General features: G+C 41.5%; 1 protein-coding gene across 5 annotated transcripts in view; it reads left to right on the plus strand.

Moving 5' to 3' along the window:
* The window catches only part of LOC132787655 (acetylcholinesterase), a 35,579-nt gene that overhangs the window by 14,279 nt on the left and 7,375 nt on the right, over positions 1 to 13,925 (plus strand). For 4 of the 5 annotated variants that reach the window (XM_060794867.1, XM_060794866.1, XM_060794869.1 and 1 more), the window contains 7 exons: positions 499 to 637; positions 688 to 1,230; positions 1,295 to 1,502; positions 5,149 to 5,291; positions 5,690 to 5,839; positions 9,741 to 9,904; positions 10,053 to 10,216. In XM_060794867.1, coding sequence (XP_060650850.1) covers positions 499 to 637; positions 688 to 1,230; positions 1,295 to 1,502; positions 5,149 to 5,291; positions 5,690 to 5,839; positions 9,741 to 9,904; positions 10,053 to 10,216 — 1,511 coding nt within the window. The remainder of the gene's footprint in view (positions 1 to 498; positions 638 to 687; positions 1,231 to 1,294; positions 1,503 to 5,148; positions 5,292 to 5,689; positions 5,840 to 9,740; positions 9,905 to 10,052; positions 10,217 to 13,925) is intronic. The other variant, XM_060794868.1, reaches the window with a different exon arrangement.

The raw sequence follows: 13,925 nt of genomic DNA on the forward strand, positions 1-13,925 counted from the left end.
TACGTGTGAGAGTGTGTATAATATCAAACGCACATACAAATATACATATATTGAGCCATAGAAATGCGTAACTACAAGTTCCGTTGTTTGTACGAATTGTATATCGATTCGAGGGATTCAACATTTATAGGGCAAATGAACTAAGAGTAGTAGTGTGGACTGTGTAGGTGGATAGACTGGAGACGGCACATACAGATGTACAAACACACATACATACATACATGTCTGTGTGTATGTTTATGTGCTTGTGTGTCCTCGAAAAATGGCACAGCGAAAGTAAAACAGGCAAATCAGAGGAGAGCAAATAAAAATAAATAACACAGCTGGTTACTTTGTCGTAATTGGCACGACCCGCAATGCTTCTAGGTCTCTGACTGTCTGAACGGGGGCATAGGAAAAATCAGTTGATTTTGGGAGGAGAGGGAAGAATGAATAGTCTTCTATTTGCATGCGAGAGAAAGATGGCGCAACTAAATAATTTCTCTTCTCCCGCAATAGTTATGAATACTTTCCGGGCTTCTCTGGCGAAGAGATCTGGAATCCCAATACCAATGTATCCGAGGACTGCCTGTATATAAATGTGTGGGCGCCAGCGAAGGCGCGACTGCGTCATGGACGTGGCACCAATGGAGGCGAGGTAGGTTTTCAAATTTTTCCAAAATACTTTGAATAATCACTTCTTTACAGCATTCGGGCAAGCAGGCGGACACTGAGCATCTGATACACAATGGCAATCCACAAAACACGACCAATGGACTGCCGATTCTGATTTGGATTTATGGCGGGGGCTTTATGACTGGCTCAGCGACACTGGACATCTACAATGCAGACATTATGTCTGCGGTGGGCAATGTGATCGTTGCCTCCTTTCAATATCGTGTTGGTGCATTTGGTTTTCTGCACTTGGCGCCAGAGATGCCGGCCGAATTTGCCGAGGAAGCGCCTGGTAATGTTGGCTTGTGGGATCAGGCATTGGCCATTCGCTGGCTAAAGGATAATGCACATGCATTTGGCGGCAATCCAGAGTGGATGACATTGTTTGGCGAGTCAGCCGGCTCCAGTTCGGTTAATGCACAACTTATGTCACCTGTGACGAGGGGCGTGGTGAAGCGAGGAATGATGCAGTCGGGCACAATGAATGCCCCCTGGAGTCACATGACATCGGCCAAGGCTGTGGAGATTGGCAAATCGTTGATCAACGACTGCAACTGTAATGCATCCATGCTGAAGGTGAGCTAAAAGTACACTCATCTTAAGATCTCGTAGACAACAGTTTTTCCCTTTTTTTGTGTAGACAAATCCCTCACATGTTATGAGCTGCATGCGTGCCGTGGATGCCAAGACCATTTCAGTGCAACAATGGAACTCCTACTCAGGCATTCTCAGCTTCCCCTCAGCACCGACCATTGATGGCGCCTTTTTGCCAGCGGATCCCATGACACTGATGAAGACGGCAGATCTAAAGGATTATGACATCCTGATGGGAAACGTGAGAGATGAGGGTAAGTGTATTTATATTGTATATTTCCAAGAACCAAAGCACAGAGAACGCTCGTCTAGCATCCCTGTAGATTAATTAAAGTCGTTTTACGGAGAGTGAGATGCATTGCGTTGGTTTAGATGCTGGTTAATTTTTCATTATATTCGTGCTGGGGACATCAACTTTATCAAACTTAACTCAAGCTGTTGTCCAGTGTTTTTTCATTCTTTGCCATTTCCCTTGTCTTCTTTGGCCTAACAATAGTCAGTCAGGCAGGCAGTTCAACTCTAGCCTCATTCCCTGCTGCAGTCCTCGTCCATTTTATCCATTGTTGCAGTTTTATTTTTGGCATCGCCTCCAACCAACGCTGACGTCAGCAGTGTGCCAAATTTTACAGTGGCAACTGTGCTTGGCCAAAATGTAGCTGCAGCCATGAGAGCATGCTTCATGTTGTTTGTTCTGTTAGTGGCATGCCCCTTTTGCCCTGCCACACCGCCTTTCCTCTTGCCATTGCCATTGCGCCCAGCCTCCACTTTAACTACTCGTACTGTCAGCTTTGTTGCAGCTTTTGCTGTTTGGCTGTTTGGATGTTGTGCTGCTGCTGCTGCATCCATTTGTGATTTTATTACTTTTTACTCATGCTGTAGCAAACTACGAATACGTTTTTCTCTTTTTTTTTGTTTGCTGTCCTCTTGTTGTTGTATTATACTTGGCAAAAGCATTTCATTGTTGTCGTTTTATGGGAGCTCTCTTAAAGTGGGCGTGGTCGGGCTACTGACGCTTAGCAGCTTACTCGGATGCCTTTCAAATTTGACTGAGCATAATGCACTCGACTACTATATATATTTGTGGCCGTTGGTCTCCGACTCGAGCGCTTATTTTAATGCTTTATTACCCAAGCTCATAGCTTGCTATACATATATACTATACGTACTATACGTGTATTTGTGACCCACACACACACATACATTTTAGTTTATTGTTGTAACTGGGAGACTTACAAAAAATGCACTTTGTATAATGGCCTGGGCTTTGTGGCTTTGCCAGTTACTGTGCAACTTTTGCACAAATCACAGCACAGTTTTGAATTTTTGTCAACGCACTCGCATAGAGTTCATGCCGGACACGTTCACACAAATGGTTAGCAGACCGCAAAAAAAGGAGCAAATGTCAGGCGACTTCTTGGCACTCAGCTGTTTATACAAAGTTTGACTTACGATTATTTATTTTGTGCTAGCCAAAACTTTTTCAATGGGCTGTCCTACGTTGTGTAATGTCAGACGGAGATTTTTTAGAGAATTTGTAGCTTGCATTCATTCATGTTGTATAACCATCTCATTAGGTTTTAAATGCGTCGCTGTAGATTAGTGTCCGCACAGTCATTAGAAAGTGCTTGCGAAACTTGCATACAAATCCCATTTAAATATTCAATTGAAAAGTATGCTACACTTCTTTGCTTTGGCGCCTCTGTAAGTTGATGATGATGATGATGCTGCTGCCTCAACCGCTTTGCTTGCGGCGGCGGCTGCAGCGTTTCCCATAATTTATCGCCTCAACGTATGTGTATGTGTGTTTGTGTGTGTGTGGTAACGATAATGCTAACGCTTTGTGTGCATTGTGTTCGCGCTATTCGTGCCATGCCGCGCGCCACTTAAAAAATTTCCGTTCGTTTCGCTTTCTCCGTTTTTCGCGAGCTGTGCGTTTGTAAACGGCAGCTGTGTAACTGTATGTGTGTGTGTGTGTGTGTGATGTTGGTTGTGGGTTTTGTTTTCGTATAACAGATTCTCGTGCGCTTTGTGTGCTTTTTCTTTGCCTCGCTTCGCTTTCATTTTTCTTGTTGCCATTGCCATTGCTGCTTCGTCATTTCCAGGCGGCAGGCACCGAAACACACACACACACTCACACGCTCACTCACACACACACACACACACACAGTGGCACTGACACAGGCTCGGGGCACTGGCAGCTCTACAGACACGTGCGCATTTCTGCTCACTTTCACTCATTGCTTGCAGCTGCTGCCTTTTCTCTTTTTTTTCTTGCTCTTTCTCTCTCTCCTACTGTCCTGTTTGGTCTCTCTCTCTCACTTGCTCTTACTCTCGCCCTCTCTCTCTCTCTCTCTCTCTCTGGCCTGGCGTTGTTTTTGTTTTTGCTGCAGATTACAGCCAGTGGCGTTGCTGCTGCCAGTACTCTCTACTGCTGCTGCTGCCGCTACTCTTAGTCAAGGTGTGCGTGCCCACAAGGCGACCACAACGATGGCGACGGACCGCATATAACTGTTTCTGTATTTGCGTGCGTGTATCTGTGTGTGTGTGTGAGTTCAAGGTCATCTAGCATTTGAAACAACACAATAGATTACAATGCGCCGTGCACATGAAAACATCTTAATTTTGTTGTTGATTCGCTGTCGGCTTGAAATTTTTGAAAGCGCTTCTTTAAAGACATGCATGACTTTAATCCAAACCAAGCAGCAAGTCGCAAATATTACGCATACGTCTCATGTGTCCTAGACTTGTTATTAGCGCCTCCTTACTTACTCAATTCGTAGCGTGAATTTTATTAATTTTTAATGTTTCAAATCATATTGCATAGAATCGTAATTGTTGCCACTTAAAAGTGCTGTTGATTATTATAATAAATTGGGGAGTATATTCTCTGACAACTGTGTTTATTCACATGCCACAACACATCTAGTAGTTGAATAATTATAGAGTCGCTTTATTATTTAATAACTATATTACTGCATTGCCATTGAAATTGCTTTAGAAGTCTCATATTACTGATAATCAGCGATTTGCATCAATTAGATAACAATTTGCGATTTAAGGCAAATTGCTTTAAACTGCGGAAATTCAAATTCGAAAAGCAATTTCATGATTGTGTGGAATCTAACATAATTTGCGCTTGCTTTTCATATTCTAATTTAATGTGTGAACTCAGTTACTGTGCCGCATCTTTCTTGGAAATCTTGAGGCTTTAATAGAATTAAATCAAACATCATCAAATTGGCTACAGTCAAAACCTGATGGCTGAAGGGGCGCCACATATTCTCCTGCCATCTTGTCCACCCACACATAAGCACTCAAGCATACACTCACACACACATCTCTTATTGGCAGTTGGTGTTGTTGCTGTTGCTGTTGTCGTTGTCGTTGCCTCATAGACAGCAATTATGGCTCGTTAGTGTGTTCGTATTTGAAGTGTGCAAGAGACAATGCCAACAGCAACAACAAAAACAACAACAACAATAACAACAGCAGCAACAACAAAACAATAACATCGGACGACAACAACAAGTGCCATAAAAATTAAGTTAATAAAAGGCAACGAGACGCTTTGTTCTTGCCCTCGTTGTCGTTGCTGTTGATTTTGTTTATTCTATTTCACCCTTTGGCCACATTTCACCCACTCGCATTGTTGTTCTTGTTGTTGTTGTCATTGTTTTGGTTAATGCAGCGCTTTGTGTCCTTGGCACGGCTCGTTGATTGTTCCCCAGGATCTCATATTGGTAATTGTTTTTGAATTTGTCCACACGCTGTACGCAGAACACCGTACACTGTACTCTGTACTATGTACTCTCTACTCTGTATTCCGACATGTATGATAAAGCACATTATTTTATACCGACCTAATTGAATATATCGTTATTTGTTCTGTTTGCTTTACAGGCACCTACTTCTTGCTGTACGATTTCATCGATTACTTTGATAAGGACGATGCGACCGCATTGCCACGTGACAAGTATCTGGAAATTATGAACAACATCTTTGGCAAGGCAACGCAGGCGGAACGTGAAGCCATTATCTTCCAGGTAAATCACATTGCGTAAGCACAGCACACAAACTGCAGTTGCCTCTGCAACTGGCACTTACCCAAGTCAATTGCAACCAAAGTGCGTCAGCAGTTTGTAGTTGTCAACCGCAGCAGAAACAGCAACAGCAACAGCAACGGCAACGGTAACCGCAAAGGTGCCTTGCCACATGCTGCACTGATTTCTCGAAATCCTTCCTGCGCAATCGAGTTAAATGGGACGTTGATTTGATAAGTTTACAATTCGAAAACTAGATTATCGCCTTAGGTGTTATTTTATTTGCTGGCTAAATAAAGCTTAGTATTCAATAAAGTCAAGGCCAGATAAAGCACTAAGCACGGCAATTTTGAAATAATATGTATTCATCACTTTAATTGAATATTCTTAACTTTTTGCAGTACACCAGTTGGGAGGGCAATCCTGGATATCAAAACCAGCAGCAAATTGGACGTGCTGTAGGCGATCATTTCTTCACCTGCCCCACCAATGAGTACGCACAGGCGCTGGCCGAGCGAGGCGCCTCGGTGCATTACTATTACTTTACACACGTGAGTAGTGGGTGTCCTTAAATGGGAAAATGGGCATGGCATTGCGGCACAGCCTTCTGCTGGCAATTCATTAAATATTTCGCAGTCTTTGACACGTAAGACGGCGTTGGAGCGCGTTTGTCCAATCGAAATGCGGTCAAATGGGGCGCCATGGGCAACAAAATGAAAAAAAAGAAAAGAAAACAAGAGTTCACACACATACAGCGAAATGAATCGGGGAGGGAAAAAATAAAAGTAAACGCAGCTAGGTGCAATTTGTTTGTCATTAAAATTGCACACAAGGCTAATGGCGAGTCGAGCCTAAGTGGCTACCTGCAACAGTAACGACAGCAACAGCAACAACTGCAACTGTTGCAACAGCAGCAGCAAAAGCGAAAGCAACGTAAAATGTCAACATTGCGTTGTGCATTATTAATGTCTACCGGTTGGTTTGGGATCCCTTAGTCTCGGTAAAAGGTGGAAAAATATAAACTTCATGCGGAGTGAATGTAAATATCACGCGCTGATTTTTAACTGGGATTTAATGGTGCCAATAACCAAAAGGAATATGTGATAAAACTTCGATAGAGAGAAACTTAATTACTATAACTGGAAATGTTGATAAATATTTAAAAAGTTTAACTAAATGAAAAATTCAAATCGGAAATACCAAAACAAATAGAAACTTTATTAATGCATATTAAAGCAAATTTAATTTTAATGTTAAAAGTTTAGTTAGACAAAAATTAATGAATTTATATTTTCTCCAAATCTTTCAATTATCTATAAACTTAAATTTCTAATTTTATTATTTCGTTCGAATATATATTTCTATTGTGAACTTCAAGTTAAAAGAATTTGTCCGGAAATTAATTGTTTTTATTTACTTATCAGATTGACCAAACTACATAATAAATATGGTTAGCAATGAGCTATAGATCAGGTCCTCTTTTTCTAAGTAAAATTTACATTCTCGTCGATAAGCAAGAGGTCAAGTAGCTGCCACCTTGCTGTTAATGAACTTGACATTTCTTTTGTTTGTATTTGTGGTAAAAGAGTTACAAGCTTTTGATAGCTGCTCGCAATCAATATGATTACACCTTAGAATGTGACACCTAGCTAGTAACTTACATAGTTGTAGGCGACGCGTCGCTGTCTTCGGGTTGACAAACAATAACAGTGCCTATGCCCCGACAACCTTGGCCGCCATAATTATGGTAACAAAAAGTTTCGCTCAATACACACCCATAAACACACTCACACACTGACACACACACACTCGCACAAGGACAACGCCAATTAAAGTACACGCACTGCCTACTGCCGGGCAGTCTGTCTTGTCCAGTCCAGTCCTGTTCTGTTTTATTGTGTGCCTGGGTTTGGGTTTTGGACCTGTGCCCGGGACTCAGCCACAGCGACAGCCACAAACACGGACACAGACATGGACACGGATACAGACACAGACACAGACACAAACGCATACAAACGACCACAGCTAAAGCAGCTGTCGTCGTTACAGGGGCACGAACCGAGAGCCGTGTCCGGCTGGCAACGTGGTGGGAGGGTTTGAGAATGCGGGGCTAGTGATTGAGAGAGCGGGGCGGTTGCCTAATGAAACTTCAATTTACGAGGTCACGGCCTGTACGGCCTGCACGTGTGGGGCATAATTTGACTCAGTTATTTGGTTAAAGGACTGCGGCTGCTGCAGTCCTAATGATTAACAAATAGGAATGCGCAGTATTAAGCATACGCCGTGTGCTCCTATTGATTTTCTCACAGCGACAATGCGTAAATCTTAATAAGTAATTACAAATGACAGACGATATTGAGTCGTTGTATTAGTTTACTACATTTGTATATGTATATGGTATACGATAATACGAGAGTGCTTACGGCAAATTGGAGTTTTGGAAAAATCAATAATACGCATACGTCGTGTGGTGCGGCGTGTCTTGAGGCCAATGTTAATAAAGAACTTGCACTGCCTGTGCTTGTTAAGTCATTTAAGGCTGATGAGTTGTTTTTGTTGAGGTTGTTTTCATTTGATAGAGCACACGGCATGAGCAAAGTGCGTGTGAAAAGTTAACGTTCGACCGTTGTGGCCTGCTTGGTCGTTGCATTGTTCATATCAAATCGCCTGTTAATAATCAAGTCGCCCCGATGGCAGTGGCAATCGAAGTGCCAGTTGGTTGTGGTGGTTGTGGCAAGTGGCTGTGGCAGTGGCAGTAGCGGTAGCAAGTAGCTGTGGCAAGTGGCAAGTAGCACTGGCCGTGGCAGCAAATAGCTGCCAACAACTGGGGCCCGAAATGAAAAGCAAATAAAATTAGTTTTAATTACAGCCTTCAAGTTGCTGCAACAAAACTCGTAACTCATTTCGCCCATAAACGGGCTACTGATGATGGCAAAGGCAACAGCGACGACAAGGCGGTGGCCATAGCGACCTTTGGCCACGCGCCTCACAGAGCATCACAAATGGGGTCGCCAGCTGGTAGAGTGCTTACTGCCAGATTGTCTATTTCCATGGCTGCTACTGGCGACGCCCTCTTGACAGCTCCTGCTGACTATTGCAGCAACGTGCAACGTGCTTGGCACTTAAATAAGTTTTGATACTCCATTCAACGCGGCAGCAATGGCATTTCTCATTATTGCCAATTCCGTGTCCTGTTGCCTGCCATTGGCCTGCCAGGACCTCGCTCTTAGCCTAACTGCGACTTCAACTACGATTCAAACTCGAAGTCCGAGTTCAAGTCCTGTCCTTAAATCAAAAACAGCAAAAAACAAAACAAAAAGAAAAAAAATAATAGAATTTCTTTTCTCTCCGACTGCCATGCACAATTCTTCATTATTTGCCATCAAGCTTCGAGTACTAGTGTTTGTGTAGTCCAGAACACAGCACCAACAACAGCAAAAGCAAAAGCAATGGAGCATATATTTTCAGGAGCTTGACAGCCACAGAAGGGAGCACAAGGGACAGAGGGAGCGAGAACAACATTATCCCTGGCATATACTGGCTGCAATTCATTAAGTGACTTGGCCAATTGGCTGCCACGTTGCAGTTGCTTTCAACTGGTAAATTGCTTAAGTGGACAGCTGCTTACAACGAACAGTGTGCTTCATAGAAATTTGCGAACTATCAGAAAATGTTGCTGCTAAAAATATTCAAAGTTAGATATTCGTGCTGACATAATATAGAAAATTGTAAGTTTTTTTTTTATCAGCTTAGACTTCTAACAAAAAAGTTTAAATTAAATAAACTATTTAATTGTGAGTGTTCACTGTAACTTTGAGCTGACCATAGCTATGCATTCTCGTTGACCAAATAGCTGTGGCTTACTCCCGTTGTTGCTGTGGCTTTTGTGGTTGCTGCTTTGTGGTTGTGGTTAATGTGGTTAATGAAGAAATTATGTGAGTTGTCATTGTCCGTTGGTCATTCCGACGCCAAAACGTATGAGGATAATAGCCAAACCAAATGTTTTAATGTCCTAGTGGAGATATCTCAGCCAAGGGAGATTCAGGTTCTATTTAGAATTGTTATACAATTTGAAGTAGACATTCAAATACTATTATTCGTGTGGAGGTGCCACCATATGCCAGTTGCCGAGTTTTACAAGCAACCAAACATTTGTTATTTATTCATTTTATGTGTGTGTGTGTATATATTATTTTTTTTTTTGGCGCCACGCGACATGCTGCGACAATATTTACAATTTGCCGAGCGCGCGCGAGCGAGCGAAATCAAATAAATAAATAAAAAGGGTGGATGTTTATCTGCATAATTTCTGGCTAAGTTTACGACAATATCGTCCTGGCGGACTGACAAGCCGTGGTCTTGCTCCTCTCTCCTATATATATATCTGGTATATATGTATCTCTTATAACATCCCTCTCTCTCTCTCTTTGTTTCTCTCTCGTTTCTTTATAGCGCACCAGCACATCGCTGTGGGGTGAGTGGATGGGCGTGCTGCATGGCGATGAGATTGAGTACTTCTTTGGGCAGCCGTTGAACACATCTCTGCAATATCGACCTGTGGAGCGTGAGCTGGGCAAGCGTATGCTCAACTCAGTCATTGAGTTTGCCAAGACGGGGTAAGTGTAGTGTTGACAACAAAAAGAGCTTTCGCTGCTGGCTATCCAGCACATCGAGCTTTAAGCTTACTGCCATAAAATAGCGAGTTCCACAACCCATTTTGCTATAAACCCAAAAATAATGCGAGCTTTCGTTTCGAACTTACAGCAATCCCGCTCTAGATGGCGAGGAATGGCCCAATTTTTCGAAGGAGGATCCCGTGTATTATATTTTCAGCACGGACGATAAGATTGAGAAACTGGCACGCGGTCCTTTGGCTGCGCGTTGCTCCTTCTGGAACGATTATTTACCGAAAGTCAGAAGTTGGGCAGGTGAGTTGTGCTACACCAATAAAAAGTGTTGAATGTCATTCAAAAATGTACTTGTATTTATTGTGTTTACGTCTGTGTATATAATGTAATATATTCTACAAATGCTTTAAAAGTATTCTCGCTCGTGTGGGGCATTCTACTTTTGCTTCCTTTTGGTACGCGACTTTGGCATACAATTAACACAAAGGCAATACATATTTTGCTTATATGTATATTTTTACGACACGCGTCTATAGCTGTTGTCTGGACTGAGAATGCCGCACCCTAACACCATGTTTTCTAATCTGAACTTGATCTTGCCATACCCTGCAATACGTATAGCAGGTGTCCCATAATGTTATTGTGTAAATTAGAATATTTTTGAACACATTCAAGTATAGCTCCATCTTTACCTTATTCAATAGTTAAAGAAGTAAGCCTATCATTTGTAGAGAAACATGATCATATAAAAATTTGAATAATCATACAAATTAGTCAAGAGAAGCCAACGAAAGAAATTAACCAAGGTAGAGTACAATATTGTCCGATCATACTCAGTTCGAAGTGACATTTACTGCTTATTTTCGATTTGAGCTGGCTTCTCGTATCAATTAACATGACAATTCGTAAGTTCGATACAGAACATTAAGGCGCAACGCGCTCCATTTGCGAGGTAGATTGATTGGGTGTCGCGGTATTACAGTTATGTTACTTATGTATGGGAATATAAGTGGCTTTCGGCAGTGGTTAGTGGGAAGGATGAGTCATTTGGCAATTTTTATTCCGGTGAAAGATTTTTTTTATAGTTTTGCTTTTAATTTATTGCATTTATGCGTAGCAACGTTCGCAATTTTATTTATTGCCATGTCAGTATTTTAAAATGTGCTCATCAATCAGTGAAATGAGTTTCAGGTTCGAGATGTGAGCTACGAGTTGTGAGTTGCGCGTTACGAGTTTCAAGCTTCAAGCTTTAAGCATCGTGTTTCGCACTGTGCCAAGACGTGAACGGTCAGCGTTGACTAACTGACTAAGTGACAGCCAGCGGACGAGTGACCGAAAAAGAAATTTAAATATAGCGGCCAGATAGCATGCATATGCATGGGGCTGACAATGATAAATCAACAAGAGTCCGACTATATAAAGCACATAGAGAGATACAGGCTCAGAGCTATAGATACAGATACGAATGATACTTAAGATATTTAGTATATGCATTAGTTATGGTGGGCGTCATCCGATTGTAAAAGTTTTTAAGCTGCTCCATTAAGATGCGTAGACAAGTTTATGGTGTCAAGTGAAAGATGAGTCTAAGTCTCAGTCACAGTCGCAGTCGCAGTCGATACTAAATCCATCGTATACATATATGTAGTAGTTGTTGTCGCTGTAGTTGGTTGTGGAATCGATGCGGTCGCGCCAAGATGTCTGGTATATTCGTTGGTTCATTTCAACTGATACAAAAGAGAATTAGTGTTTCACAAATTAATAAAATTTAATTTATGCTAATTTCTTGTGTTGTGTGTATTATGTTGTTTTTTTTTCGTTTCTTTCTTCGTTTTTCAACTTTTTGTTGACTTTTAGCGCTTATTTTGTGGCTTGTTTGATTTTACATAAAAGCGAGCGATCGATCCAGCGATCGAGTATGCAAATTTCATCTGGCGAATTCGACTCCCCTCTGAGCAAATGGGATGGGTTAGCAGCAATTGGTTTGCTGCCTGGTTAAGGCCAGCTGCCTATTGAATATGCTGATGATCAATGGATTGTACTGTGCCAAGTTGTAACTCTTGGGTATCCAGCGTCGTTGAAGTAAAAGCTGCTCGGGCCATGGTAAATGGTGACGTTGGTCGGCAGAGCTCTTACTCCTCATGGTGTTGGTTACCGGTTCTTTTGGTTAATTAATTAATTTGCATTTTGATATGTAGCGGTTGATTCTTTGTTGCCAAAGCGCTTGCCAACACGCGCCTCATTTACTATAATGACCATTTAAAATTTCACCAAAAACGTCAGCGCTATTTGTGCTAATCCATTAAACGAGAACTGGTCCCGCGCGATTCCTGAGCGTCCTGAGCACTCTGTGAACGCACCAGACTAGCTGGCACCGCGTATAATCAGATTATCATTATCGCAGCCATTTCGAGTGACAAGCCAGGGTATATGACTGGGTACAGAAACCGAAACAGCAACAGATACAAATGTGAATAAAAGCACAGATACAGATACAACTGACAAAGAGCAGGGGGGCTCGAAGAGGAGGTCGGCGAGTGTCATGTCATAATTCACGCGCACGCGTGAATGCCCAACACCCGACACCCGGCTCCCGGCACCCGTTGTCCGATGCCCAGCGAAGTGTTGCCATACGAAAAGTATCTTTTGTTGCTTTGTATCGTTTGCATTTGTATAAAGTTAGCTATTATACTGACTCGTTGGCCGGCTGGTCGCTTGGCCTTTTCTCTTTGATTTGCTACGCTGCGCTTAAGCGCGAGCTGCGGTTTCGTTTTGTTGATTTGCGCTGCTTTTAGCGACACGTGTTTCAAATGTTCACTTTGTTTGATTTTTGATTATTTTCGGTGTATAGTATATACTCGTATGGCGCGCTTGGCTGTGCCAATTTATTTCTTGATTATCTGCGCATATAATCTACGATTTGGTCAGCCTTTTAAATTCAAATTAGCAAGCATTAAATGCACGCGACAAGCTTAACCCCACCTCCACTCCACCGCCTGATGTTAAGGTGTTCGCATACAAATTAATATACAATATAGATACAACAAGATACATAGATACTCATAGCCATATTTCAAATTTATGGTGCTAAATCGTTGAAAATTGATTTTGATTTCGTTACATATTAAACAAAACTGTTTTGTATTTCGTATTTCTTTTTGCATATTTAATTTATATTTTAAGACCAGCACATGCACTTTAAATTAAAAATAACACACTCGAAATGAAATATAATTAAGTTGTTAAACGTAGAGATTAGTGTGAGGCGGTACTGAACTTCAATGAGAGAAAGATGCCGGCCGGCTTTAGATTGGTCTTTGGTTGCGTATAAAATAACAAGTTTGTTATCTTAATATTTAAACAGCACACTAAGTTGGCCGACGGGTTTGTTGTCTATATATTTTGAGGGCAATCTGTGTGTTCTTTTATGCCAACTGAAATTCGATCACTTGGCAGGGCAAGTCTCTTCTTGTGTGCCAGTTGAAAGTTAATGTTATTGACGAACGAGTTTCAAAATGAATTAGCAAATCGGTTATAAATTTTGTATCTGTACTAAATGAATATATGCAATAACCAGAAAGAAATACAAGTAAAATAACGCAAGCCAGACAAATTGCTAGGATTTTTAGTTAAGGTAAGTTCGCGTGAAATTCGTTTAAGTTATTCCCATTTTGATTTCAATGCACCAAAAACCGCACCAAAGCTACAATTAAAATGCTTTCAATTAATTATCATTTGACTATTAATGATTATTTTGATTGCTTCTGTTCTGTTTAAACAGATTTAGGCATAACGATGAGGAAGTATAATATAATTTTTATTTTGCTTATAAAGTAGTTGCAGGCCTTAAGGAGTAGCATGCAAATTGAGCCGAGTTGGCAACAACTTTTTCTTTCAGAAACGCCACATAGTCAAAGCAGCTCATTATCAATCAATTCAAATCATTTCCCCAGAACTGCTAGTTAAAATCCACTTTGCTAATCAATAGATATCTCTCAATTATTTACAG

The sequence above is a fragment of the Drosophila nasuta genome, chromosome 2R (genome assembly GCF_023558535.2).
Source record: "Drosophila nasuta strain 15112-1781.00 chromosome 2R, ASM2355853v1, whole genome shotgun sequence".
NCBI classification, from domain to species: Eukaryota; Metazoa; Arthropoda; class Insecta; order Diptera; family Drosophilidae; genus Drosophila; species Drosophila nasuta.